Here is a 27767-nt window from a genome sequence, read left to right as displayed (position 1 = left end):
GGCCGCCGGCATGTGCAGCCTGTAGGAGACCCGGACGCGGCGTGGCCTATCTAGGCGCGGTGGAAGCTGCGTCTCTCGGTGGCTCTGGCGCGTGCGTCAGTCAGGAGAAAGGCGCAGAGCGGGGAGGGCGGGGCCCAAGGCGGACTGGGAAGTGTCGCGTCCTAGGAGTGGCGGTCTGGGAGGCGTGGGCGGGGCCCTTGGGGGCGGGGCGCCCTGCGATTGGCGGGTGCGCAGATGGGGCGGGGCGCCCTCTTTGTCTGAGTGCGGTGCGGGCGGCCACCCCTGTGGGTGAGGCAACTGCTTGGACGGTGAGTCGGGGCGCGGGCTGCATTCCGCACCCTCTACCCGCGCGCCGGGGTCGGGGGCCAGGACCCTCCACGCGATCGGGCGCTGCCCGCGAGCGCCCCTTGCCTTTCCCTGCCCACTCCGAGCCCCTACCCCGCTCTCGCCTCCCCCGGGCCCTCCCCACTCCCGCGAACGGCGAGCCCTACGCCGCCGGTAGTCGGCGGCGCCCGGAGCTCCGGCCTCGCGCGGGGCCCGGGTGCGGGCCGGGGGCGCGAACACTTATTCCACTGGGATCGCCGTTGGCATCTCTCCGCGGAGAGTGCTTCTTCCCGAGTCCACTCCCGCCTCCATTTTTATCGAGGCTCGTCTCTCGGTTGTTTGTGAAAGCCCCTTTCGTGAGCGCGAGCAGCCATTCCCGGGGTCCGCGGGCCCCTGCCCAGCGCGACGCTTCGGGTTCGGGAAGCCGGACCCTCGGTGTGCGCTGCCTGGCGTTTCGGTTCTGATCAGCTTGGTTCTTTAACGGGTGTATCGAAGACTTTGTTCTCAGACTATCATCTGACTCCGGTTGTGATGTTTTGTTCTAAGATGGAAGATTTCGAGTGTTCAGTGGTCAAATATTTAGCCTCGAGGCTTTTGGCTTTGTGCTGTGTCTTAAAGGGCTTTCCCTACTCTAAGTTTAGTTCTAAAATAAACTCGTTTTCTCTGGTACTTGTGAAACGTTGGCTCCATCTGGAATCATTTTGATGTGGGGAAAGTTGGAAATCCAGCTTCAGTGTTTTCCCTAAACCCTGGTATTTCTGACACTATTGAATAACTCATTTCGCCGTTGATTTGGAAAACCACCTTTGTCCAGTGTTAAATTCTCCCAAATCTTGGGCCCATTTCTGGCATTTATGTTGTTTTGATGTGAAAAAGCTTTTGATTTTCATCCAAATCTGTGGGTCTCTGCTCCCCAGAGTTTATTCAGGTTCTTTTTATCATAATTTTAAAATTTAGCTCTTTTTCATTCATTAGCTGTGTGCTTTCAGTATATGATATGAAATGATCTCATTTAATTTCTGTTATTTTTTAAAGCTCAGTTACAGCTCAGTTTTATTCAGCAAATAAAGGATAGTACACTCTTGAGGTGTGAGGACAGGCTGCTGGGACCCCAGAGGAGAGGCTAATTTCTGCTTTTGCTTAGCTTTCTGGGAGATTGGTTGAGCTTTGTGCAAAGGACTAATTTTAGACCTGTTGTCTGAGTGAGGTTACTGGAACATCTTCCCCAGGATTTGAAAGCCTGGCCTATCTTGTTTGTTTATAGATATGGCCCCACTCTGCCCTTTCTAGTCCAGGACTGCTTGGCTCTCTGCACTATGATTTTGTGGGTACAGGGGGCAGCATTAACATATTTCTAAGGTTTACTTTAACCTTGTTTCTTGCCGTCTGTGACTAGAACTGTTTTCCCTGAATATTTTCTGACTCCGTGTTGCTGCTGTGTAGAAAAGCTACCTGTGTGGATACACGTCTGTGATCATTTTCCTCTGAAGCATGCAGGGTTGTGGTTTGGGCTTACAGGTGGATCAGAACTGCTTCTTTGGAAGGTGCTTCCAGCCTGGCGGGCCAGGCTTCGAGCAGATGAAGAAAGAGGAGCAGGTCTTCCAGCGGGAAAACCTGGGGGTGAGGATGGTGAGGAAGAGTGGGGAGACCCTGGAGCTGTCCACCCCAGACCAGGGACTGCAAGTGTGCCTGTCACGCCTGTCACTGTTGGTGGGGTCTTTGGGAGGAAGATCTTCAGCAGTTCCAGCAAGAGCTGCTGCTGCTAAGTCGCTTCAGTCGTGTCCGACTCTGTGCGACCCCAGAGACAGCAGCCCACCAGGCTCCCCCGTCCCTGGGATTCTCCAGGCAAGAACACTGGAGTGGGTTGCCATTTCCTTCTCCAGTGCATGAAAGTGAAAGTGAAGTCACTCAGTCGTGTCCAACTTTTAGCGACCCCATGGACTTCAGCCCACCAGGCTCCTCTGTCCATGGAACTCTCCAGGCAAGAGTGCTGGAGTAGGGTGCCATTGCCTTCTCCGCCAGCTAGAGCTAGAAGTTACTAAAGCTTAGCTTACAGAACAAAATAACAATAATGTTGAATCCTAAGCTCTCTCGTCTCTGCAGCCCCATTTTCAGTTCCTGTCCCTTAGTCACCACCGAGCCAGAACTCACTTGGAAGAGTGTCTTACTGCAGTGTGATCACTGCTGCAGAGAACATTGGCCTGCTCTGCTTTGGTTTGGGTTATTCTCTGGGACGTGGGTGGATGGGTTGCTGTTGTGGGCACCCCTTGGGCAGGTGCTTTTTGTACTTGTTTCTGTGTTGGGGGTGGCATGGCTTCCCTCGGCAGCTCCTCAGAGCCAGTTTGACCCTCCATGGTGTTAATTCCGACTTCAGGGATCATCTAAACAGGACTTGACCTGCTCACCTATTCTCCCTTCCTCCCTGAACTCCTGTTGCCTTGAGCTATGGGCCCTGAGTAACAGCCAGCTTCAGTGCCTGGGTGGCTCTGTTGTCATCCCTGTGGTGTCAGTTAGCAGCCTGCAGTGTTTTTTGCTGTCTTTTCATTCCATGCAGACTTGTTCTAGGAGACCCAGACCTTATCTACCAAAGTAAAAGTACAGAAAAATGAAAAACTAGTTAGTTCCACTTTTACATTTGTTTTCTTTCTCTTTTATCAGAATATAGAGTCTTATTCCATTTGGGCTGCTATAATAGAGCACCAGAGACTGGGCAGCCTGTAAAACAGCAAACGTCATTTCTCACAGTGTGGAGGCCAGACATCTGAGGTTAGGATCAGCAGAATTGGGAGCCCTCATCCTGGCTGCAGACATTGTGTCCTCACATGGAGGGAGGGGTCTCTTATCAAGGGGACTCCACTCTCAGGACCTGAGCACTGCCCCGCCCCCCCCAACATTGAGCCTTAGGTCATTTGGAGGCACAGACATCCAGAGCAGAGCAACAGGCACACTTTATAATATACTGTTTTCCTTCAGTAGTTAGAGGTCATCCTGGGCAGAGCTCTTCTGCTTTCTGTTTTCGTGCTTCTCTGGAATTCACTGGGTGGGAATCCTGTCCCCTTCTCTGCCCCTCCGTGCCTCAAACTATTGGCCGGGGGTTTGAGTTAATCTCATCAGATGAGGTGACACTTAGTTACATGTTCTCTTTAACCTCGCTGTCCTCCTGAGGCCCTCCGAGGAGCTGTGTCATCTCAGTCTGGTGTGTCTAGTGCTGTGGACAAGGGCTCACATCCCCTTGTGGTCCTGGGGTCATTGTTTGTGCAACAGGAGCATTGTGAACACCTCCATATCCTGTGCTTTTGCTGACCTGTCTGGCCGCCTGGTGCAGCCTGAATCTTGGTCTGCGTGGGTGCGGGACTGGTGTGTGGAAGGGACTGGTGGATTTGGCGGCAGCACCATCCTGGAGTCTGTTCTGAAACCACACAATTCATGTGGGATCCGAACGCACGAGCTGAGACTCGAACCCACTGTCTCTTAATTGAAACCACACACCTTTGCTCAGGACTTACTGAAGCTCAGGTTCTGTGTGTCTCAGTGCAGAAGGAATTCACAGCAGGATGCAAAGTGATAGGTGATAAGTGGATTTATTTAGAGAGATATACATTCCTTAGATAGAATGGTGTCTGTCTCAAAAGGCCCTGAAATGTAACTAACTAAATGGTTAGTTTCTATGGGCTGTGTAGTTTCATAGGCTGCTGAATAGGAGGATTAATCCAACTATTTCAGGGAGGGCCAGGGGCTTCCAGGAATTCAGGAATTGGGCCACTGCCCACTTTTCAGCCTTTCTGGTCATCTGGCCTTGGAACTGTGGGGACTGTGGGTGTGTTGTCATTTAGCTGATGTATCACATTGAGCATATAATGAGGCTCAGCTTCCACTGGAAGCGGAGCCTTCCGCCATCTTGGGCCTAGTTGGTTCTAAACAGTGTATGTCTCATCTTTAAGGGTTGTGCTCAGTCCCCTTCCCTTCTGGTTTCAAGTCCATCCGAGGAAGGCGTGCATTGCCTAGAGGTAAGTCTGCTGCACCATAATAGGCCAGGTGACTTTCTCAACTGCGAGAGCTAGCAGACACTCCACTTCCCCACTGCTGCTGGAGTAGGTGCTCCTCCGGCACTTGTTGCTGTTCTGAAGGGTGGAGTGTGGAGTCATTGCTCCTGTAATTTCATTCACTTGTTCAGCCATGCTTGAGCCACTGGCTGCTCTGCTGGGACTGGCAGGGGTTGTGAGAACGATGAGGCAGAGGCCCCCAAGGTGGGTCGGGAACGGTCTCAATGAGAGGGTGATGGTCTCACTGAGAGGGTGACAGCTGAGCGCCAGCTGAGGGGCAGGAGGCACCCCACTGCGGAGAGGGGCGCTCAGAGCAGGTCTCTCAGCAGCCTCAGGAGCGGAGGCGGGGCTTGGAGCTGAGGCAGGGCCCTGCGTCCTGTGGGGGCGGGGCCTGGAGCCAGGAGGGGCCCTGCGTCCCGTGGGGGCGGGGCTTGGAGCTGAGGCAGGGCCCTGCGTCCCGTGGGGGCGGGGCTTGGAGCTGAGGCAGGGCCCTGCGTCCCGTGGGGGCGGGGCAGGACTGTGCTGCCACTGGAGGGCGGGTCCAGTGGGAGTGAGACGGTGAGCAGGAGGGCGCCTTCAGGATCTGGATCGAATGCAGGTGCCAGACCAGGGGCAGACCAGGCCTGGGGAGGGGATGGGTGTCGGGGCTGGATGTTAAGTGTCTGACGTGCTAGAGGACACCCATGAGGAGATGGCCAGCTGGAGGGGAAGGAGGTTGCCAGCTTAGCGCACCAACAGGAGCCCTGTGCTCCACTGGACGTTCAGGCCTGTGGGGCAGAAGCAGCTCAGGTCACAGACATGGGCTCGGGCAGGAGCCGGCCTGGCTGGAGGCCTCCGGCCGAATGATCCAGCAGCTCCTAGATTAGCTGTGCTGGCTGCCAGCACCAACGGGGAGCCGGCGAACGGGGTTCCTATGGGTGCTCATTGTTAGATCCTGCCCAGGTGTGGTCAGGTCATCTGAAAATGACTGTCTATCTCCTCTGGGTTCCCAGAGGACCAGAGCTGCATGGTTCAGGAGGCAGTATCTCGTGCTGGTGAGGGTGGACAGGGGCGTCCACGGTGACCGACTTGCTGGAGACTGGGGTTACCCACCGCTGACAGCAGATAAGGAGTTGGTCATATGGAGGTCAGAGGAGACCCTGACAGGGGCCACTTGGGATGGAGGGGATGGAGACCGCCTGAGGGAGTGGCTGGATTAGGCCATAGGGAGGATGACTGTCCATGAGAGATGGCGGGTGTGGGCATCCCATGAAGGGTTGGGGGAGCGATACTGCTCTTCTAGGGGGTGTGGGCACTGGAGTAGCCACCAGAGGCAGCTGTTCCCCCACTGTCGGTTCTGAGAGTTGGTGAGGCGGGACCAGCCCTGTTGTTTCCAGTTCTTCATGCCTGGTAGCACCCTCATGCCTGTTTGTCCAACATCAGTGTTTCAGATGAATTCTGAGCTAACTTTATTCACTCCTTTCATTTTTCCCAGGTGATGGGCCTGCTGGGCTTGTGCCCACTTCTGTCTGGCAGGGTGGGTGTGGCACACACCTTGGCAGTGCTTGTCCCAGTGTTCCCAGAGCCCGCCCAGCCCCAGGCCTCCCCATCAGGTCCTCAAACCAAATCTCGGGGTCACTCTGGATGCATCCACCAGAACTGGGCCCCCACTGGAGCCGCTGGGCAGGACCAGGCATGCCCAGGGCATCAGCGAGCCCACAGGAGGGTTGTGGTCCCCACACCACAAGTGCACCCTCTCCTCATGGGGGTTGTCTCTGGAGGCAGTCAGGCCTGGTGTTTCCCCCTCCCCATGATGTGCTCACCCAGCCCTGTGTGTGTACTGCAGGCCATGCCTGGTAAGCTGGGCAGTCCAATGGCCCTTGGGGAGCATGGCATCCCCAGGTGTCTTGGGTGGGACCATCCTGGGCCCCTCATATGCTCCTTCCTCTTCCTCAGCCCTACACGCTTCTCCGACACTGTCTCCCTCATACGTGCCACGGAGCAGATGATGGCGGCAGCCCGGCTCCTGCCGCCACCAGCGGTGCCTCAGGTGAGTAGCCCCAAGGCCTTTGCAGCGCCCCTGCCGTCCTCACATCCTCCCACTCCCAGGGGCCTGGTGGCATCCTGAGCATCACTGCATTTTGAACACTGTGGCCCCTTCCTGTTGCCCCCCGTCCAGGGGCGCGTCCCCACACCCCACACTGCTTGCACCCTCCTTGTCTGGGACATGGACTCTGAGTCCAACCTGCAGGCCCCCTGTTGTTCCAGGCCAAGGTGACCTTCGAGGACGTGGCCGTGTTCCTCTCCCAGGATGAGTGGGATCGTCTGGGCCCCGCCCAGCGTGGCCTCTACCGACACGTGATGATGGAGACCTACGGGAACGTGGTCTCCGTGGGTAAGGCCCCCTGCAGGCCTTGGGTGGGGCGTGGTGAGGGTGCTTGTGGATATTGTACAGACGAAAGGACTTCCCTCCCCACGAGCAGGAATTCCAGGATCCAAGCCCGAGGTGATCTCCCAGCTGGAGCGAGGAGAGGAGCCGTGGGTCCTGGACAAGCAGGGCAACGAGCAGCTCAGGGGCTGGGGCATCAGCCGCTCAGGTGAGCGCGGAGTGGCCTCTGTGCACTAAGGGCTGTGCACCTGCGGGTGCTCCTGGGGTCTGACCTGGCGGGGACTCCTGCGGGTGAGAGGGCAGCAGGCAGAGGCCCAGTGCAGGGAATGGGCAGGGTGGTAAGTGCAGCTGGGTGTGGGTTGGGTGCCTTGAGGCAAGGTGAGCACATGTGGCTGCTGGGCCCCTGACAGGTCCCTGCTCTGAATGGACCTCAGAGGTTGAGGGACATGGGCTGGTTTCGGGAAGAAGGAAGCACCTAAGTGTGAAAGGGAAGTTTCTTAACCTGACTCTTAGTGCGGCTAGAGCTGTTTGCCGTGAGGCAAAGGAGCCCACCGTCCACAACTGTCCTGGGGGTTCCATCTGAAATTTGGCAAGACCAGACACGATAGCATAAGTAAAGCTGTAAGAATTAGAAAGAAAGAGGAAAAACATTGCTTGTAGTTCATGATATTGTCTATATGTGAGAAGACTGATCAGGACCTCCTTGGTGGCCCAGTGATTGAGAATCCGCCTGCCAGTGCGGGGGTCACAGGTTTGATCCCTGGTCCGAGAAGATCCCATGTGCTGTGGAACAGCTAAGCCCATGTGACACAACTACTGAGTCTACGCTTGAGAGTCCGGGAGCCACTACTGCTTGTCCACGAGCCGCAAGTGCTAGAGCCTGCGTGCCTAGAGCCCGTGCTTTGCAGCAAGGGAAGCCACCACAGCAAGAAGCCTGCACATCACAACTCGAGAGTAACCCCCGCTCACTGCAACTAGAGAAAAGCTGTCACCGCAGTGAAGACCCACCGCAGCCAAAAATAAAATAAATAAAATTATATTAAAAAAAAATGCAAACAAGAACATGTTGACCTCCTAGGCACAGACCCCTGCAGATGCTTCAGGCAGAGTCTGTCTTGGAAGTGCCTTTCCTGGTGTAGGGACTGCTTGGTTTTGGAGCCTGCTATTTTTCAGGGGCTCTTGTTGGGGTTTGAGGAAGTTCATTGCACAGCACCTGTCCTAAGTTCTGAATGAATTCAACAGTGAAGCTTACATCTCAGTAATGCTGTTACCACCAAAAAAAGGGAAAATTGATGGGACTTGAAAATATCCCTGTTACAGAAAAAGCAAAATCCAGTGAATGTGGCCAGTTGCCATTCAGTATGCTTCCTAATAAGAAACCCCAGAGAGACCCTAACCCCCCACAATCAGGTAGGGAGGGCTTCCGGGTCTTGGCCATGAAGCAGAACGTGGGTCCCCTGGACTGAGAAGGTCCAGCTCTCTCTCATTGGCTAAGTCTCCCGTCAGGTGTGTCCCCCTCAGGTCTTGCTCTGCCTGCTGGGCTTCTTGCTCTAGGACATCCCTCAAGGACCGTTTTAACGCTGTCCCCAACCAGGCCTTGTGGGAACTGGAGGAAGCAGCAGAGGCGTTGCTGAGATGGGCCTGGGAGGACTGGCTCTGCCCCGACACCGTCCCCTGCTGTCACAGCCCTGCCTGCCTGTCGAGTATCCTGGATGAGCATCGTTCTGAGTAGCCAGTCCTCCTGGGACAGTCCTGTTTCCTGGTGACGTCTTGTCAATTCAGTGGCTGTGTCTTCAAGGTTTAAAATCTGTCATCCTCAGCATACCCTGCTCCACCCTCAACCTGCAGTGCCCCTGACCTGAGTGTAGAAACACCCCCGCCTTCTCGGCCATCCTCACTGCCACCTGCGGGCCCCATCTTGTTCCCCAGGGGGGAGTCTGCAGGACGGGCTCTCAGGAGCTCGTGCTTCGCTCCAGCAGCCCCCTCCCTACCCTGCACAGTAATAGGTGTAGTCCTGCCTCGGTTCCGCCTCTAATGGCCTCTGGACCCTCCAGGGCGGGCAGGGCTGTGGCTGTGACCGTGTGTGCTCCTCAGGCTCTCGAATGGGACCTGGCCCTTCTCCAGCCACACTGTTGGGTGGACACCTTTCCTCTTTGTCACCCACTGGTGACTTCTAGCCTTGGGCCCTCGAGGGCCACCCTGTCCCAGTGGAGCACCTGCAGGGTGGAATGCACTCTGCGGTCTCAGAAGGGGTGAACACGCTCCCTTTGGTTGTGGTTTTGTTTCAGGATGTGAGCACAAGGATCAGGACCAGGACGCAGACTCCAGCTTGAGGCCGCTCACTTCAGAGGAGATATCAATGATTCTGAGGAAAACGCCTGCCGAGTGGAGTGATCCAGGCAGTTACGAACCTGAGCAGAGTTTCTGTCCGAGTCCCAGCCCTGCCCGCCCCCTTGAAGGCCAGGCCGTGAGGCCCAGCGCGCCGGTCGCCCAGCGCCCGGCTGTTCCTGGCGGGGAGAGGCCTTACCGGTGCGTGGAGTGCGGGAAGTGCTTTGGGCGGAGCTCCCACCTGCTGCAGCACCAGAGGACGCACACCGGGGAGAGGCCCTATGTGTGCGGTGTGTGTGGCAAGGCCTTCAGCCAGAGCTCGGTGCTCAGCAAGCACAAAAGGATCCACACGGGCGAGAAGCCCTACGCGTGCCACGAGTGTGGAAAGGCCTTTCGAGTGAGTTCGGATCTCGCTCAGCATCACAAGATACACACAGGGGAGAAGCCGCACGAGTGTCTCGAGTGCCGCAAGACCTTCACGCAGCTCTCGCACCTCCTGCAGCACCAGCGCATCCACACTGGCGAGCGGCCGTACGTGTGCGGCGTGTGCGGCAAGGCCTTCAACCACAGCACCGTGCTGCGCAGCCACCGGCGGGTGCACACGGGGGAGAAGCCGCACGAGTGTGCAGAGTGTGGTCGCGCCTTCAGCGTGAAGAGGACACTGCTCCAGCACCAGCGGGTGCACACTGGGGAGAAGCCCTACGCCTGCGGCGAGTGTGGCCGCGCCTTCAGTGACCGCTCTGTCCTCATCCAGCACCACAGTGTGCACACTGGCGAGAAGCCGTACGAGTGTGGTGAGTGTGGCAAAGCCTTCCGGCACCGCTCCACCCTCCTGAACCATGAGCGCATCCACACGGAGGAGAAGCCCTATGGCTGCTACGCCTGCGGCAAGGCCTTCGTGCAGCACTCCCACTTGACCCAGCACCAGCGGGTCCACACCGGGGAGAAGCCCTACGTGTGCAGCGAGTGCGGCCACGCCTTCAGCGCCCGCAGGTCGCTGGTCCAGCACCAGCGGGTCCACACCGGCGAGCGGCCCTTCCGCTGCGCACAGTGTGGCAAGGCCTTTAGCTTGAAGGCCACGCTGATTGTGCACCTGAGGACCCACACGGGCGAGAGGCCGTACGAGTGCAGCCGCTGCGGCAAGGCCTTCAGCCAGTACTCGGTGCTCGTGCAGCACCAGCGCATCCACACGGGCGAGAGGCCGTACGAGTGTGCAGAGTGCGGCCGCGCCTTCAACCAGCACGGCCACCTCATCCAGCACCAGAAGGTGCACAGGAAGCTGTGACCTTGCCTGCACGTGAAGCCACACTTGGGAACTCGGGCTCCCAGCCCTGGGAAGCCTCCAGTCCCGGCGAAGCCCCTGCCAGTGACACCCAGTGTCACCGAGGAACTCACGGGCAGCACTGAAGTGTCTCTGGAAGAACTTCAGAGGACGCCTCATTTGCTTCTCTCACCGTCTTGACGTTACGTCGCAGAGTAGGCTCACAATGGTAATGAGTTTTGGTAAAGACAGCTACTATTCATTATTAATGTTAGTTTGTTAGAAATGAGAAGCTAAAGGAAGTTTCAGCATAAGGACCACTGTCCCAGGAAAACTTCCTCATGCTCCAAATAAATGTTTTTTTCTTAGAATATTATATGCCTTTCCTAAATACAATGGTTGTTCTGATTATTGCACTTAAAATTGGGATGTTGGAGTATATTTTCAGCATTCTGTTAAACAGTAAAGTACTGTGTAGATAAAATGGTATTAAAAAATATTGTTACCAAGTGTCATCATGTAATATGACTGAAAATCCTAACTGTGTGGAACTACTTGTTTTCTATGAAAATGGTCTAAAGATTAAGTAGTGAGAAATGATATAAATATAGAAAACCCTTCATCTGGTCCTTTAATTTTATTTAAGATCAGAAGGGATGTCCTAACTTATTGGTGAAAATTCAACTCAAAAATGGATCTTTCCCCCAAAATCTTTGCAGATTCATAGGGTGTCTTGGGCTTCTGGGCCCATGTGGGCTTAGGAGGTGACTTTGTACTCAGAGCCCAGACCTCACAGCTGCTGTACCACCTGGGTGCCTCTTTTTTTACACATTATGATGTTTCCCAGAAATGTTACTAAAAAAGTCTTTGGCACACACTTCTAAAACAAAATTCTCAAATAGCTTTTTGTTTACTATTTCTAATATTTCTATTCCTATGATGAAGGGTTTTCTTCATTTTTTACTTCTAGTTCCAAGAGAGTCTAGTATCTGTTGTCATATACTGTGATAAATCTAGTGTATTTATAAGTTTTGTTTTTTGGCCAAGCATTGCAGCATGTGGGATTTTAGTTCCTTGACCAAGGATCGAGGCTATGTCCCCTGCGCTGGGAACACTGAGTCTTAACCACTAAAAGCCCCTGTTCATTGTTTCTAATAATTTTTTTTTTCCTTGATGTTGAAAGCATCATCACCTCAGGAAAAATTAAGCAGCAGAGTGTTGATCCTGAAGTCCATAGCAGTCACTGGTGAAGATGAAAACGTCCCTTAGAGCTAGTCACAGTGTTCATGCTTCTTGCTGATATTTTTAGAATAGGTAAAAAGTATAAATTGTAAACAGTTCATAAAATTATGATAAGCTGCAGAATAATAAAAGGCAAACATTACTTTTTAAAGTTTAAAATATAAGTTTAAAAGTTTATAATTAAAGGTAAATCAAAATAACTGAAAGGAAATTCTAGAAATATTTAAAATTATCAGAAAGGAGCTTTTAAACAAAGTTTAGACAATAATTAAGAAAAAACCAAAAAGCTTGCAGTTTATTACAGACTTATAAGTAAATAGTGCAACAAATAAAATGATACAGTTGGTTAAAGTTGGTAAATTTGGTGACGAGATGAAGGTTCTAGAGTAATTCTCTGAGAAGGGTGGGCATGGCGTAGCCTTTGTGGATACAGGAGCTGCAGCCCAGAGTGGTCTGTGGTCCGAGTTCCCAAGCCCGTGTTTGTAAGCTTGTGTGTATGTTGCCTGGGGATGGTGTGCAGAGACACTGATGCACTTGGGCTGTCTCCTTTCCTCTGCTGATTGCAGGTATTTGATGTACAGAGGGAACTCACGAAAGAACCTGAGCACCAAGTACAGGCCAGAGACCCCCTGCACTGTGGTGGCCAATGCCCTGCATCTCAGTCCAGTTCAGTCGCTCAGTCATGTCTGACTAACCCCATGGACTGTAGCACGCCAGGCTTCCCTGTCCATCACCAACTCCTGGAGCTTGCTCAAACTCATGCCCATTGAGTCAGTGATGCCATCAACCATCTCCTCCTCTGTTGCCCTCTTCTCCTGCCTTCACTGTTTCCCAGCATCAGGGTCTTTTCCAATGAGTCAGTTCTTCGTGTCAGGTGGCCAAAGTATTAGAGTTTCAGCTTCAGCATCAGTCCCTCCAATGAATATTCAGGACTGATTTCCTTTAGGATGGGCTGGTTTGATCTCCTTGGAGTCCAAGGGACTCAAGAGTCTTTTCCAACACCACAGTTCAAAAGCATCAATTCTTCGGCGCTCAGCTTTCTTTATGGTCCAGCTCACATCCATACATGACCACTGGAAAATCCATAGCTTTGACTAGACAGAACTTTGTCGGCAAAGTAATATCTGCTCTGACATCTGTGTCTTTGCTTTTTATATCTGGGTGCCAGCAATTCATGGGGGACCCACCATCACACATGTCCTCCTCTTTTCCTGGGCCATCAAACCATCCGTGAGCTGTTCTTCCCAATATAGAAGAACTGGCTGTTTGCCATAACTCCCCATCCAGTAAGATCCACGTGAGCCAACCTGCCTCCTTGAGACACAGATCCCAGTTAAATGAGCTCTTTCTATGACATGTCTGCTGATTGTCCCTGGTTGTCCCACTTCCTAGAATGGGGACCTCCATTCCTAGAATGGTGACCTACCCTTCAAAACTCTCTCCTTTTTCCTTGGTAGACAGGCCAATGTCCTACCTTCTCTCTACAGCAGACATGAAGGTGACCCAAAAAAGCTTCAGTTTTGCCAGGAAGTTCTCGATGCTCCTGTACTTGGTCTCAGCTGCTGACGGTACCAATGTTGTGAAGGTGATAGGAGACTGCAGAGATGGTCTAGTGAGGTGGGGAAGGCCTGGTGCTGACGTTTCTGGGGAAGTGGTAGAGAAGTGGTTGACTGTAGGGCTGTTGGTGAGGACGGCATTGCTGGGGGGCCCTGGTGAGTGCGCGGTGACAGGAAGGGATGATTGTGGGTGTCGACAGTAGGGGAGGTGATGGTTTGGGTCAGGTATTGGAAAGAAAAGGCATATTGACCAGCACGGAGTCAGGGGATGGGGAAAAGGTGATGATTTTAGGGTGGGGTGTTGTGTGGACAAGTGATGACGATGGGCCAGCGGGTACAGGGCAGGCAAGAGTCCCAGCCACTGGTGCCCATAGCCTTATTTTCCTTCCCACCACTCCAGCTGTTCAATGATGCAATTCGACTAGCTGTGTCTTACAAATAGAACTCCTGGGACCTCGTGGACAAGGTTTTGCAGGAGCTTGAGGTAGGTCCAGTACAAATGTCAGGTGGCATAGAGAAAAAGCGTTCTCTCCATAGGGGTGCAGCCATAAGCCAATAGACTGGCTGCAGGCAGAACATACTCGTTGTGGGCACGGCCCCTAGGGGTGTCAGAGCTACAGCTGGGTAAATGCAAGGCCAAGCCTCACCCGCTGCCTTGTTCCCAGAACGTTGGCTTGGAGCAGAAGGAGGAGGAGATGCCAGACAAAACAGTGTGGCCACGTCCAGAGCCGTTCTCCCTCCCGAGCCACAGGAGGCCTCTCCACGGCCCACCTGGTGGTGAGGGGCAGTTCAGAAGACCCCTCCCTCGATAATCCTTCAGCTCTCAGTTGAGACAGGCTTCCAGGCCGCCCCTTGCTATACCTCCAACAAACCCAGCTGTCCCATTTGCACTGCCCACCCCCCCGCCCCCCGACACTTCATGGCCCGTGAAACCTGACCCTTCTACATGGTTCCCTCCCCTGTGGGTCAGGTCAGAATATGCCACGGATAGGTGTAAGGCCCATACCAGACCCTGAAGCCAAATTAGGGATGGGCCCTCCAGGCCTGTGAGACAGTAAAGAGAATCAATATTCTAAAAGGATATTTAGGTGTCTTATTTCTCCCCCTCTGATAACTGATGTCAGGGCCTATTCACTGCATTTCCACCAAGGGGTTGGTTTCTAATTCCTTTTTCCTTTTTAATCTCTCAACTAAGCCAATCATTTTAAGAAAATGATTTTGAGCGGAGAGCTGTTTTGTTCCATAAGTTTTTCTAGAGCTCTTCTGGATACAGCCAGTACATTGATGCACAGTAAGGCCGAGATCGCAGGCCCAAGTTTGCTAGTGAAAGCAGGTGACTGGTCTGGCCATATACAGAAATATACAGACGTCATTGTGAACATCAAGCGTCAGTAAAGGCACATCACAAGGCATTTGCATTATAAGAAATTGACTTTAGGAAAACTTCTTTTAAAAACCCATTTTTCAACATAGGAGGCTTTTCTTCATTTTTCTGAGGACTAGTGTGGACATTAGTAGCAAGGGTACTTGCTTGGGTAGCAAGGGCTGCTAAGAACTGTCATGCTGCCTTTTCCATTTATCTCCAGGACTTGTCGCTCACTAGAATGCTTTTATGATCATCTTGTACATCATTTCCATTAAATTTTTTTTTTAATTTATAATAAAGGTTGAATTACATTAACATTGAGTCGATGTGCCTGCTTTGTGGGTGTGGGTTTTTTAAAGCAAGAAGTCACAAGAGAATGAGTATATCAACAGCTGCGTTAATGGGGGGAGACAGCCGTATTTGTCAAGCAGGGGTGACGAGGTTAACTTCGTTCATTGTCGCAGAGATCATTTCAGTGGAATTTAGGGTTTTAAAAGAATGGGTGTTTGGGAGTCAAGAACAAACATTTTTACCCTTTAAATTATTGATGGTTACAATTTCAGTTTAAGAAACAATCTGACTAGGGAATTCAGGAATGTGTTACCCTGGTGAGATGGGCCCTTAAAAACAAGAGCAACAACAAAAAAACTTTTATTATAAATGAATAATGTATTTTTAAAAATAATGGCTTCATTGAGATATGATTCAAATACCATAAAATTCACCATCGGTATTGTGCTTACATGGGAGAAGGCAATGGCACCCCACTCCAGTACTATTGCCCGGAAAATCCCATGGATGGAGGAGCCTGATGGGCTGCAGTCCATGGGGTGGCTAAGAGTCAGACATGACTGAGTGACTTCACTTTCACTTTCCACTTTCATGCATTGGAGAAGGAAATGGCAACCCACTCCAGTGTTCTTGCCTGGAGAATCCCATGGACAGAGAAGCCTGGTAGGCTGCAGTCCATGGGGTCACACAGAGTCGGATACGACTGAAGCGACTTGGCAGCAGCATTGTGCTTACATAACCATTTTGCATCAGTTCTCATAGAAACAAAGCCTGAGACAACAAATCTTGTTCAGATGAATTATTGGGGCAGTTCTCTGTCTCTGCTAGGGACTAGCTTCAGCCTGCCTCTCCCTAAGGGAGCTCTGGAGGGCAGACTGGCCTGCAGGGTTGATCCCCCCCACCAGGGGGGCGTTTGTGCCAGTTAGCAAAGTGTGTGAAGAGGAAGAGATGGAAGGGATGACTTGTAGTGTCCAGGTTAAAGTGGCTTCTGTTTTTAGCAAGGGCAGGTCTCTGGGGAAAAGGCAGCTATGAGTTCAACACTCGAAGCAGGTAGGGGAAAAGTGTTCAGGTGGGGTGCCAGCAACATCCGTGGCCACATAGCCCTATATTGTTCAGATCCACCTGCTTCTTAAATGTCATTTCATTATGACACACAGGAACACCACTTTGGAGTCTCTTTTAATACTTGTTGAGGTGAAACTTACATAACAAAGTTATCCATGTTAAAGGATATGAAGCAGGGTTATTTAAACAGTTACATTGTTGGGCAACCATCACACTTCTCTAGTTCTAAAACATTTCAGTCACTCTGAAGTAAAACATCTTCATCATTAAGTAGTTTCTTTCCAATATTCCCTCCCTTCAGCCCCTTGCAAATACTAATCTACATTCTGTCTCTATGGATTTTATCTATTCTGGATATTTTATATAAATGGAATAAAACATGATGTGACCTTCTGTATCTATCTTATTCTTTCATTCCTTTCTATGGTTGAATAATGTTCCACTGTATTATATAACAAAAGTTGTGTGTCCATTCATCTGTTGATAGACATTTGTGGTGTCTATCTTTCAGCTATTGTGTATAATGCTGCTATGAATATGCTTATACATGTGCTTACATGCTCATCGGTGCTTATATGAGTAGTTTTCAATTCTCCTGGTGTCAGAGTCTGTAACAAAATACCATTGACTTCGTGGCTTGTTGTTCAGTTGCTCAGCTGTGTCCAGCTCTCTGTGACCCCATGGACTGCAGCATGCTAGGCTTCCCTGTCCTTCACTGTCTCCTGGATTTGCTCAAACTCATGTCCATTGAGTTGGTGATGCCATCCGACCATCTCACCCTCTGTCATCTCCTTCTCCTCCTGCCTTCAATCTTTCTCAGCATCAGGGTCTTTTCCAGTGAGTCAGTTCTTCACACCAGGTGGCCAAAGTATTGGAGTTTCAGCTTCAGCATCAGTCCTTCCAATGAATATTCAAGGTTAATTTCCTTTAAGATTTACTGGTTTGATCTTCTTGGAGTCCAAGGGACTCTCAAGAGTCTTCTCCAACACCACAGTTCAAAGGCATCAGTTCTTCGGTGCTCAGCCTTCTTTATGGTCCAGCTCTAACATCCATACATGACTACTGGAAAAAACCATAGCTTTGACTATACAGACCTTTGTCGACAAAGTAATGTCTCTGCTTTTTAATATGCTGTTGAGGTTGGTCATAGCTTTTCTTCCAAGGAGCAAGCGTCTCTTAATTTCATGGCTACAGTCACCGTTCACAGTGATTATGGAGCCCAAGAAAATAAAGTCCGTTACAGTTTGCCATGAAGTGATGGGACCGGATGTCATGATCTTAGTTTTCTGAATGTTGAGTTTTAAGCCAGCTTTTTCACTCTTTCACTTTCAAGAGATTTTAAAGTTGTTACAAAACGTGGCCACAAGGCGGCAGCATTTCTTCATGCCCAACTCTGGCTCATTCCGCAGGCAGGGCCGTAAGGAAGATCCTGTTCGCAGACGGTCAAGAGTGCAGCGCGCCAGAAGAAACGCTCAAGGGTCTCATCTCATTCCTTCTACCCCTTCCCCTTTATTCCGCAAAGCACATCCCAGTTCCTGGAACACCACTCTGTGGAGGGGCGACCATAAGGAAGGGGGCTGGCGGGGGTTGGGGGGCGGGAGAACCCCAGCCCAGAGGACACGTGGAGCCCAGGGAACATTTCAAAGCTCCTCCAGCCCAGAGGTTCCACCGTTCTTTCGATGCAGTAGGCTTGATTTCTCTGCGCGAAGGCCCACTTGGATCCAGAGATTGGGGACTCAACCTGAAAGCAAGAGGCACTCCAGGTCCATTGTGGGGGCACATTGCCTGCCTCATCCTCCCAGCTTCCTCAGCTCCACAACACTCCACCCTTGGTACCGAAGCCTGCTCTGGCTCCAGGGATATGATACCAGCCCAGGTCACCATGGCCTAAAGGAATAGAGTTAGCATTTCTTGTGTCTTTTCATTTTCTACTTAAAAAAAATTTGGAGTATATAGATGAAGTGCTCAGTGACGTGATCAGTGCAAAGAAACAGAGGAAAACAACAGAATGGGAAAGACTGGAGAGCTCTTCAAGAAAATCAAAGATACCAAGGGAACATTTCATGCAAAGATGGGCTCAATAAAGGACAGAAATGGTATGGACCTAACAGAAGCAGAAGATACCAAGAAGAGGTGGTAAAAATACACAGAAGAACTGTACAAAAAGATCTTCACGACCCAGATAATCATGATGGAGTGATCACTGACCTAGAGCCAGACATCCTGGAATGTGAAGTCAGGTGGGCCTTAGAAAGCATCACTATGAGCAAAGCTAGTGAAGGTGATGCAATTCCAGTTGAGCTATTTCAAATCCTGAAAGATGATGCTGTGAAAGTGCTGCACTCAATATGCCAGCAAATTTGGAAAACTCAGCAGTGGCCACAGGACTGGAAAAGGTCAGTTTTCATTCCAATCCCAAAGAAAGGCAATGCCAAAGAATGCTCAAACTACTGCACAATTGCACTAATTTCACAGGCTAGCAAAGTAATGCTCAAAATTCTCCAAGCCAGGCTTCAGTAATATATGAACTGTGAACTTCCCAATGTTCAAGCTGGATTTAGAAAAGGCAGAGGAACCAGAGATCAAATTGCCAACATCCATTGGATCATAGAAAAAGCAAGAGAGTTTCAGAAAAACATCTACTTCTTTATTGACTATGCCAAAGCCTTTGACTGTGTGGATCACAAGAAACTGTGGAAAATTCTTCAAGAGATGGGAATACCTGACCACTTTACCTGACTCCTGAGAAATTTATATGCCGGTCAAGTAGCAACATTTAGAACTGGGCATGAAACAACAGACTGGTTCAAAATTAGGAAAGGAGTATGTCAAGGCTGTATATTGTCACCTGCTTATTTAACTTATATTACATCATGTAAAATGCTGGGTTGGATGAAGTACAAGCTGGAATCAAGATTGTCGGGAGAAATTTCAATAACCTCAGATATGCAGATGACACCATCCTTATGGCAGAAAGCAAAGAAGAACTAAAGAGCCTCTTGATGGAAGTGAAAGAGCTAGCTTAAAACTCAACATTCAGAAAAATAAGATCATGACATCTGGTCCCATCACTTCATGGCAAATAGATGGAGAAACAATGGAAACAGTGACAGACTTTATTTTCTTGGGCTCCAAAAATCACTGCAGATGGTGACTGCAGCCATTAAATTAAAAGATGCTTGCTCCTTGGAAGAAAAGCTATGACCAACCTAGACAGCATATTAAAAAGCAGAGATAGTACTTTGCTGAAAAGGTTGGTCTAATCAAAGCTTTGGTTTTTCCACTGGTCATGTATGGATGTGAGAGTTGGACTATAAAGAAAGCTGAGTGCCAAAGAACTGATGCTTTTGAACTGTGGTGTTGGAGAAAACTCTTGAGAGACCCTTGGACACCAAGGAGATCAAACCAGTCCATCCTAAAGGAAATCAGTCCTGAATATTCACTGGAAGGACTGATGCTGAAGCTGAAACTCTGATACTTTGGTCACCTGATGCGAATAACTGACTCATTGGAAAAGACCCTGATGCTGAGAAAGATTGAAGGTGGGAGGAGAAGGGGATGACAGAGGATGAGATGGTTGGATGGCATCACCGATTCCATGGATATGAGTGTGAGCAAGCTCTGGGAGTTGGTGATGGACAGGGAAGCTTGGTGTGCTGCAGTCCATGGGGCCTCAAAGAGTTGGACATGACTGAGCGACTGAACTGAACTGAATTCTCATGTTGAAGAGGTGTATTTTGGGGTTGCATTTGCTCCCCCTCACTTTGGATGTATCCCAGTTTGCTTACACAGTCATCTATGGAAGACATCCTGATATTTGAAAGTTTGTAGGTATTACAAGTAGAGCGGCTGCGCATTATTGCATGATAGTTTTTATTTGGACACCTTTTCAAAGCTGTTTTCTAAATACTAGATGTGCAGTGTTTGATCTTCAGGTGAGCCTTGTTTAGCTTTGGGAAAAAAACAGCTAAGTTGCTCCGTGGCACATGGGATCTTCCCAGATAAGGGATCATATTTTAATCTCTTGCATTGTCAGGTGGAGTCTTTACCACTGAGCTACCAGGGAAGCCCCTGGGTTTTTTTTTTTTTTTTTTTGAGTTTACTAGTTCTAATAGATGTGTGGTTTTAATTTGTAATTTTCTAATGATATATGATTTTTGAGTATTTTTGATATGTTTATTTAGTATCTGTATGTTTTCTTTGGCCAGGTGTTCAGATTTATATATCTTTAATGAGGCTGTTTGTTCCAGATTTTTTGGTATTATTTGAGTATACAATGTTTTATCAGATATGTTTTTTGTAGATATATTTCTCTGTTTGTGGCTTGTTGCCGGGGTCCAGCCCCGGCTGATCCAGGGTATTCGAAGGAGAGGCGGCTTTGGCGACCTATGTATTTATTTATTTATCAAAGATATAAAGAGTAATAGAATGAGGATAGCTCAGTAGGAAAATTCAGTGGAGAAAAGAAGCTGAGTGGCTTGGTTTACGCGGAAAATCAATATAACCCGTGACACCAGGTTAGCTCTGACCAAGGAGGCCATAGGCGCCCTCTCGAATAGCGGAAGGTGCCCCACCTTAGACACCTTCTCAAGTGGGTCTTAGAAGCCCAGGCAAATAAATGGTTGCAGAGGATATCCGCGCTCCAGATGGAGACTCAGCTGGAAATTGAGGGGAAGAATGACATGGGGAGACCACACGTTGGTGAGCAAGGCCTGTAGCTTTATTTTCAACAGGGGCTTATATATCCTAAGTTACACATAGAGGATAATAGGGGATGCATAGTCAGCAGTCTTTGATCCTTATCAAAAACCAAGGTTTCTTTCCTGCAAATTTATCGTATACAAATGGTTTAGGTGATTTACATCATCTTCTGGCCAGAAGGCTTATTAACATTTTATGACTCTTGACAAAGACTTATCAACAATGACTTATTTTCCTTAAGAGTAATTATTTTAAGGTTTGGCGCCATCTTCCGAAGATAAAATTGCATTCCTATAGGGCGGATGAGTAATGGGTTTACAACAAAGGAAAGAATTTATTACCTTAAGGGTCTAAAGTTACTAACACCAAGGCCACTACTTATTTTTTCTACATACCAACTATATTAATTAATACACATTCAAGGATACAATTCAGGGGATGTGGAAACTTGGCAACAAGCATTGGCTCATCAATGAAATCTTTTACTAGTTTTATTCTGACAGTTTCTAACTCTCTGAGAGGCTCTAAGCTATTTGAATATCTTAAGCTTCCCGTGCCTCTTGAGGCTGGGAGACTGTAAACAATCGTATGCATAGCTGTAGGAGTCCGGGTAAACTTGCCAGGCGAGTTAGAGAGCTATCTGAGGGGTTTGGATTTAAACACTCCTAATTGCCCAGGAACTTTTATTAATTGGAGCTGTAAGTTAACTCTTTGTCAGAGAGAGCGAGATGGTGGTAGGGGACAGCCCCCAGTAAAGTCAGAGGTGAGAGCACAAAGCAATAAAGTAGGCAGACTCTGGTTTTTTGGGGGTAGATGCTCGAGAATATCCAGGGGGACTCCTGAGGCTTGATCCTGCCTTTGAGTATGCCGAGGCTCCTTCCTCATGACCTTTGTCACGAGTGGAATGTCTCTCGCCGGCTCCCGGCAGCTTGTGTTTAGGTTTTCTGAATAAGGTCTTTTATGAGTTTATTTTTAATTTTTTAAAGGTCATGTTTTAAATTTTGTATATTTTTTGGGATAGAGTTCAGGTTTTTTTTTTCCTGTTAATATTCATAAGCAAAACTGAAGTACTGTAGATACAGCTTTGCATTTTATCTGTTGAGAAATTTAAGTGAATTTGGTATAAGTCATAAAATTTCTTTCTACTTTCATTTGATTGCATATGGATTCCAGTTATTTATACAACAGGTTTTGGAGATGTCTTGGGAAGTCAGTTTCCCCAGGTGAAACAGCATCCATGAAACATCAGCTCTTTTCAGCTCCTGTTCTGTCATTGAATTTAACTTGCTTTGAGATGATTCCACTGTCTCACACTAGCAGACTCACAGAATGTTTGTCTTTTTTTGTTCTGGTTTGTTTCACTTAGCATAATGACTATAAGGTTCATCCACGTTGTAGCAATGCCAAAGAATGCTCAAACTACCGCACAATTGCACTCATCTCACACGCTAGTAAAGTAATGCTCAAAATTCTCCAAGCCAGGCTTCAGCAATACGTGAACCATGAACTTCCAGATGTTCAAGCTGGTTTTAGAAAAGGCAAAGGAACTAGAGATCAAATTGCCAACGTTCGCTGGATCATAGAAAAAGCAAGAGAGTTCCAGAAAAACATCTATTTCTGCTTTATTGACTATGCCAAAGCCTCTGACTGTGTGGATCACAATAAATTGTGGAAAATTCTGAAAGAGATGGGAATACCAGACCATCTGATCTGCCTCTTGAGAAACCTGTATGCAGGTCAGGAAGCAACAGTTAGAACTGGACATGGAACAGCAGACTGGTTCCAGGTAGGAAAATGAGTACATTGAGGCTGTATATTGTCACCCTGCTTATTTAACTTCTCTGCAGAGTACATCATGAGAAACGCTGGGCTGGAAGAAGCACAAGCTGGAATCAAGATTGCCAGGAGAAATATCAATAACCTCAGATATGCAGACGACACCACCCTTATGGCAGAAAGTGAAGAGGAACTAAAGAGCCTCTTGATGAAAGTGAAGGAGGAGAGTGAAAAAGTTGGCTTAAAGTTCAACATTCAGAAAACTAAGATCATGGCATATGGTCCCATCACTTCATGGGGAATAGATGGGGAAACAGTGGAAACAGTGTCAGACTTTATTTTGGGGGGCTCCAAAATCATTGCAGATGGTGATTACAACCATGAAATTAAAAGATGCTTACTCCTTGGAAGGAAAGTTATGACCAACAACCTAGACAGCATATTCAAAAGCAGAGACATTACTTTGCCAACAAAGGTCCGTCTAGTCAAGGCTATGGTTTTTCCAGTGGTCATGCATGGATGTGAGAGTTGGACGGTGAAGAAAGCTGAGCGCCGAAGAATTGATGCTTTAGAACTGTGGTGTTGGAGAAGACTCTTGAGAGCCCCTTGGACTGCAAGAAGATCCAGCCAGTCCATCCTAAAGGAGATCAGTCCTGGGTGTTCTTTGGAAGGACTGATACTGAAGCTGAAACTCCAGTACTTTGGCCACCTCATGCGAAGAGTTGACTCATTGGAAAAGACTCTGATGCTGGGAGGGATTGGGGGCAGGAGGAGAAGGGGACGACAGAGGATGAGATGGCTGGATGGCATCACTGACTCGATGGACGTGAGTCTGAGTGAACTCCGGGAGTTGGTGATGGACAGGGAGGCCTGGCGTGCTGCGATTCATGGGGTCGCAAAGAGTCGGACGCGACTGAGCGACTGAACTGAATTGAATGAGAGGAAGGGGCGGGGAGGACGTGGTGCGGAGCGCGCGGGCGGGGCTCCTCCTTCCCATCCCAGTTCCCCGCGGCCCCGAGTGGCGGCGGCGCGCGCGCTCAAATGCGCGGCCGGGCCTTATAAAGAGCGCACGGCTAGGCGCGCGTTCCATTGTGCAGAAGGGCACTCGGCGGGCCGTGCCGTGCGCCTGCGCAGTGCGGGCCGCTCCCCGCCCCCCGCTGCCCCACCGATCCCCTCAGCCGGCCGGCCCGGCCCAGCCTCGGCTCCGCGGCCTCGCTCGGCTCTCAGCCGCCCCTTTACCCTACAGCAGCCAGCCCGGTGTCCAGCAGCATGTTCAGCTGGGTCAGCAAGGATGCCCGCCGCAAGAAGGAGCCGGAGCTCTTCCAGACGGTGTCCTAGGGGCTGTGGCAGCTGTACGCGCAGAAGCTGCTGCCCCCTGGAGGAGCACTACCGCTTCCATGAGTTCCACTCGCCCGCTGGAGGACGCCGACTTCGACAACAAGCCCATGGTGCTCCTCGTGGGCCAGTACAGCACGGGCAAGACCACCTTCATCCGGCACCTGATTGAGCAGGACTTCCAGGGGATGCGCCTCGGGCCGAGCCCACCACCGACTCTTTCATCGCGGTCATGCACGGCCCCACCGAGGGCGTGGTGCCGGGCAACGCGCTCGTCGTCTACCCGCGGCGGCCCTTCCGCAAGCTCAACGCCTTCGGCAACGCCTTCCTCAACAGGTAGCCGCTCCTCGATCCGGGGTGGGGGCAAAGGGCCGCCGGGGTCCCGACCGTCCAGTGACTACTGCCCCCGCGAGACCCCTCAGCGACCACTCCCCGGAACTTGGTCCCCTGCCACTTTTCAAAGAAAACCCTTACCAAGGGGTCTGCGAGTAGGTGTCGCCGGCTCCCGCGGCTCTGTCTCCCCGCCGCCCCCCCTCCTCCCCGAATTTCCCAGGTTATCGGTTTAACTCCCAACCCCCAACCCTGGCAGATCCCAGACTCCTCACATCCCTCAGGTAGTGTTCGTTTCCACCTCCTTCCCTAAGGCTGGGCGCACCTAATTCATTCAGACCAACCCCCCTCACCCCCTCCCTTCAAGGGTCTGTTTCTTAAGTGTCCTGGAAAAATATAGTGAAACCTTAAGGCATTCACTTTGTTGGTGTGGTGTGCCTCCCTGGAGACCGGTGGTTTGTGGAGGAAGCACCGGGGAGATCTGGATGGAAACCTGTTGCTTGAGTTGTTTCAGTCCGGTTTCTTTAGTGATGAGTGAGAGATGGAGTATTTCCTGCCATATCAGTAAACAAGGCTGTCACAGCGATCAGCAATTCCAGCTCTCCAAATGTGGATTTCTGAACTCCGAGGGCTCCCGGGAAGAACAATGCCTGCAATAAGGCAGCCATGAGGTTGCACCATTCCCGACGGTGAGCACTGAGGAAACTCAGGATGTGAAAAAACGTAGGATACTGACCCCAGATAGCTGAGCTGCGTGTGAGAGAAATGATTTTAGTGGGCCCAGACTCTAGCCTCTTCCCACATGTAGAAAAGTGCTAAATTCCTGGAGATATCTGGTTTTCTTTAATTCACAAAAATAACGTTTGATGTTCAGACTACTTGTGCTTTGTTGCAAACCTATATAACCTAAACCCCCCCCCCCCCCGCAGGGTTACTTGAGATTACTTTATTTAGGCTTGAAGTCCTAAAAATTCCCACCAAAAAACTGTAACTCTCAACTTTTAGGTTGTGACTATTTTTTAAGTTGACATTAGCAAGATTGGGTCTGTTAAGTGTTTACTTATTTGATGAAGAAAAGCAAGATCATGCCTGTCGGAATCAGCCCGTCTTGCTGGGTATCCTGAGGACATTGCTCTGGCAGATGTGGAACCCTGCAGACAGCAGCAGGGGTGCTTTGTGCCGACCTTCTGGTCTGTTCTTAGACTAACATGTGAGGAAGGAGCTGTCCGTCACACTAATACCCACTCACTTCAACACTGGGATCTCAGACATTTTGGAAATGAAACAACAGGGTTTATGTGAAGTCTCTTCTGGAATTTCTATCTTTGGTAGAGAATCAAACACTGATAAAACTAGCCGGTTCTGTGACCAATAATAACATTTCTGTAATGACAGGTGTCCTGGGACCTGCACCCTTGGGTCTGCTCTGCCTGCCTCGCTGCTGGCTGCAGCGTGCTCTCGCCTCTTACTTCAGACAGAGAAATGTACTTACTTACTTCAGACAGAAAAACTCATTTGTTTTTGGAAACGTGTCTGCACCCACATCTTTTCTCCACAGTGGCGTCTGGGGAGGAGGTGACCCACCCACCTCCGTTTACTGGGGCTGGTCCCGGTCCAGTGCTTCAGAAACTGTGTACAGGCTGCATGTGGGACAAAAGGGAATTGCAGCTTCACATTCCACACTTTTGTTGCTCAGGTGGGAGGGAGGCTGAAACTCCTTGGGAAGTCAATGACAGAGCCTCCGAAGTAAGTTGAAGTGATTTTGTTTGATCAAACTAGCTATATATGCCTTAACATTTATAAACCTGCAGCAGGATAATGTATTGAAATTCAATATGTATTTCTTCTGTTTTTTCCATTCTAAGATGGTACCAGATCTTGGTGTTCCCTTGCCTCCAGGATTTTCTTTTTAATTGGAATCAAAGGATGGAGGTTTTTTTTGTTTTTGTTTTTGTTTTTTTTAATTTGGCTCCACTGAGTTTTAGTTGCAGTATGGGGGCTCTTTAGAAAGATCAAAAAGATTGTCTTTAGAAAGACAATCCTAACATCGTCCACCAGGTGAATGACTGGACACACTGTGGCAACCCTCCCCTGGAACACTGCCCTCTGTGAAAGGACAACCATCCGTGCAGCCGCACCGATGCTGAAAGAAAGAGTCAGTTCAGAAAGGCCACGTGCTGTAAGGATCCATTTATATGACATTCTGGAAAAGGCAAGACTGTGGGATCAGCAAACACGGGCAGTGTTAGGACTGTTTGAGGTCAGCATGTGTTTTGGTGATGGAACTCTTGTGTGTTCTCCTTGTGGTGACAGTTATACAAATCTGTACATGTTAAAACTCTTGGAACCATATATATGCATGCACGCATGGGTCAATTTTTGTGTAAGCAGTTTTTTTTTTTTTTTAAAGGGAGAGAGAGGTCATTTTTTAAAAACTTCTGCCTTTGGGGGACTTCCGGGTAGACCAGCATTTAAGACTCCAAACTTCCAATGCTGGAGAAGGAAATGGCAACCCACTCCAATATTCTTGCCTGGAGAATCCCAGGGACAGAGCAGCCTGGTGGGCTGCCATCAGTGGGGTCACACAGAGTCGGACATGACTGAAGCGACGTAGCAGCAGCAGCAGCAACTCCCAATGCAGGGGGCCAGGGTTTGATCCCTGGTCAGGGAACTAAATCCTGCATGCTGCAATTAATTTTGTTTAAATGAAAATAAAATGCGTTTCTTGTAGACTACATATAGTTGGGTCATATTTTTTTAATCCATTCTCACAGACTCTTTTGATTGATGTATTTAGACCATTCACATTGAAGGTGATTATTGATATAGTTGGATTATCTACTCTATTTGTAAAGGAACCTTCCATTCATTGCACTTATTCTTTGTTACCTTTTAAAAATATACTCCACTCTTTTTTATTGTCTTCTCTGACTTTAATGAGCATTTTATATGATTTCATTTTCTCTCTTCTCTTAGCATATCAATTCTTCTTTTGAAAAAAAAAATTATGGTTGGCTTGGAGTTTGCAATGTACATTTGCAGCTAATCTATGTCCACTTTCAAATAACTCTGTTTCACTTTACAGATAGTGCAGGTACTCTTAACAGAGTATTCCCAATTCCTCCTTCCTGTTCCTTATAACCTTGCAGTTGTTCATTTCACTCATTCATAAGCTATGATCACCAGCACATTGTTGCTTTTTTATTTTGAACAGTTATATATTGAATCAGTTAATAATAAAAAACATGAGGGAATTCGCCAGTGGACTGGGGGTTAGGGCTCTGTGCTCTCACTGCCGAGGGTATGGATTCAATCCCTGGTCTGGGAGCAGGGATCCCACAAGCCACGAGGCGTCGCCAAAAACAAAAAAAGAAAAAAGAACGAAATGCTTTATTTTATCTTCATTTATTCTTTCTCTAATGCTTTCCCTCTTTAAACATTGATCTGAATCTCTGACCTATTAGTATATATTATTTTCCTATTCTCTGAAGAACAACAGTTTTTGCAAGGCAGGTCTCCTGGCAATGCATTCCTTCAGTTTTTGTCTGAGAAAGTCTTTATTTCTTCCTCACTTATGAAGGATAATTTCTTTGGATATACAACCATAGGTAGGTGGTTTATTCATGCAACTCTTCAGATGTATTACTTCATTCTCTTGCTCATGGTTTCTGACAAGACATGTGATTCTTTACTTTGTTCCTCTATAGGTGAGGTGGTTTTCCCCCCTCAGGCTTTCCTTAGGATTTGTCTTTGGTTTTCTGCAGTTTGAATGTGATGTGCC

The 27767-nt window shown here is 49.2% G+C and overlaps 1 protein-coding gene across 3 annotated transcripts; it reads left to right on the top strand.

The window, feature by feature from the left end:
• The first annotated feature begins 259 nt into the window (after positions 1-259).
• On the top strand, positions 260-14805 carry ZNF250 (zinc finger protein 250). 3 transcript variants are annotated; one of them, XM_025001952.2, is made up of 5 exons: positions 260-308; positions 6303-6396; positions 6615-6741; positions 6830-6943; positions 9024-14805. In XM_025001952.2, exons 2-5 carry the CDS (start codon positions 6352-6354, stop codon positions 10346-10348), a joined length of 1611 nt encoding a protein of 536 aa, XP_024857720.1. In that variant the 5' UTR covers positions 260-308; positions 6303-6351; the 3' UTR covers positions 10349-14805. The 3 variants fall into 3 exon arrangements, with proteins under 3 accessions (XP_024857720.1, XP_059730303.1, XP_059730302.1); XM_059874320.1 differs by having other exon boundaries at positions 260-4331; XM_059874319.1 differs by lacking the exon at positions 260-308 and adding an exon at positions 4339-6202.
• The last annotated feature ends 12962 nt before the right edge of the window (positions 14806-27767 follow it).

The sequence above is a fragment of the Bos taurus genome, chromosome 14 (assembly GCF_002263795.3).
Source record: "Bos taurus isolate L1 Dominette 01449 registration number 42190680 breed Hereford chromosome 14, ARS-UCD2.0, whole genome shotgun sequence".
NCBI classification, from domain to species: domain Eukaryota; kingdom Metazoa; phylum Chordata; class Mammalia; order Artiodactyla; family Bovidae; genus Bos; species Bos taurus.
This window is presented reverse-complemented; position numbering and strand designations above follow the sequence as displayed.

What these genes read in the sequence shown, in the direction of transcription:
- ZNF250 (XM_059874319.1), top strand. Translation starts at nt 5,991, where the DNA reads ATGCATCCACCAGAACTGGGCCCCCACTGGAGCCGCTGGGCAGGACCA. An exon ending in CGGGAACGTGGTCTCCGTGG is followed by an intron (nt 6,742 to 6,829) that starts GTAAGGCCCCCT and finishes CCCCACGAGCAG; the next exon opens with GAATTCCAGGATCCAAGCCC. An exon ending in CTGGGGCATCAGCCGCTCAG is followed by an intron (nt 6,944 to 9,023) that starts GTGAGCGCGGAG and finishes GTTTTGTTTCAG; the next exon opens with GATGTGAGCACAAGGATCAG.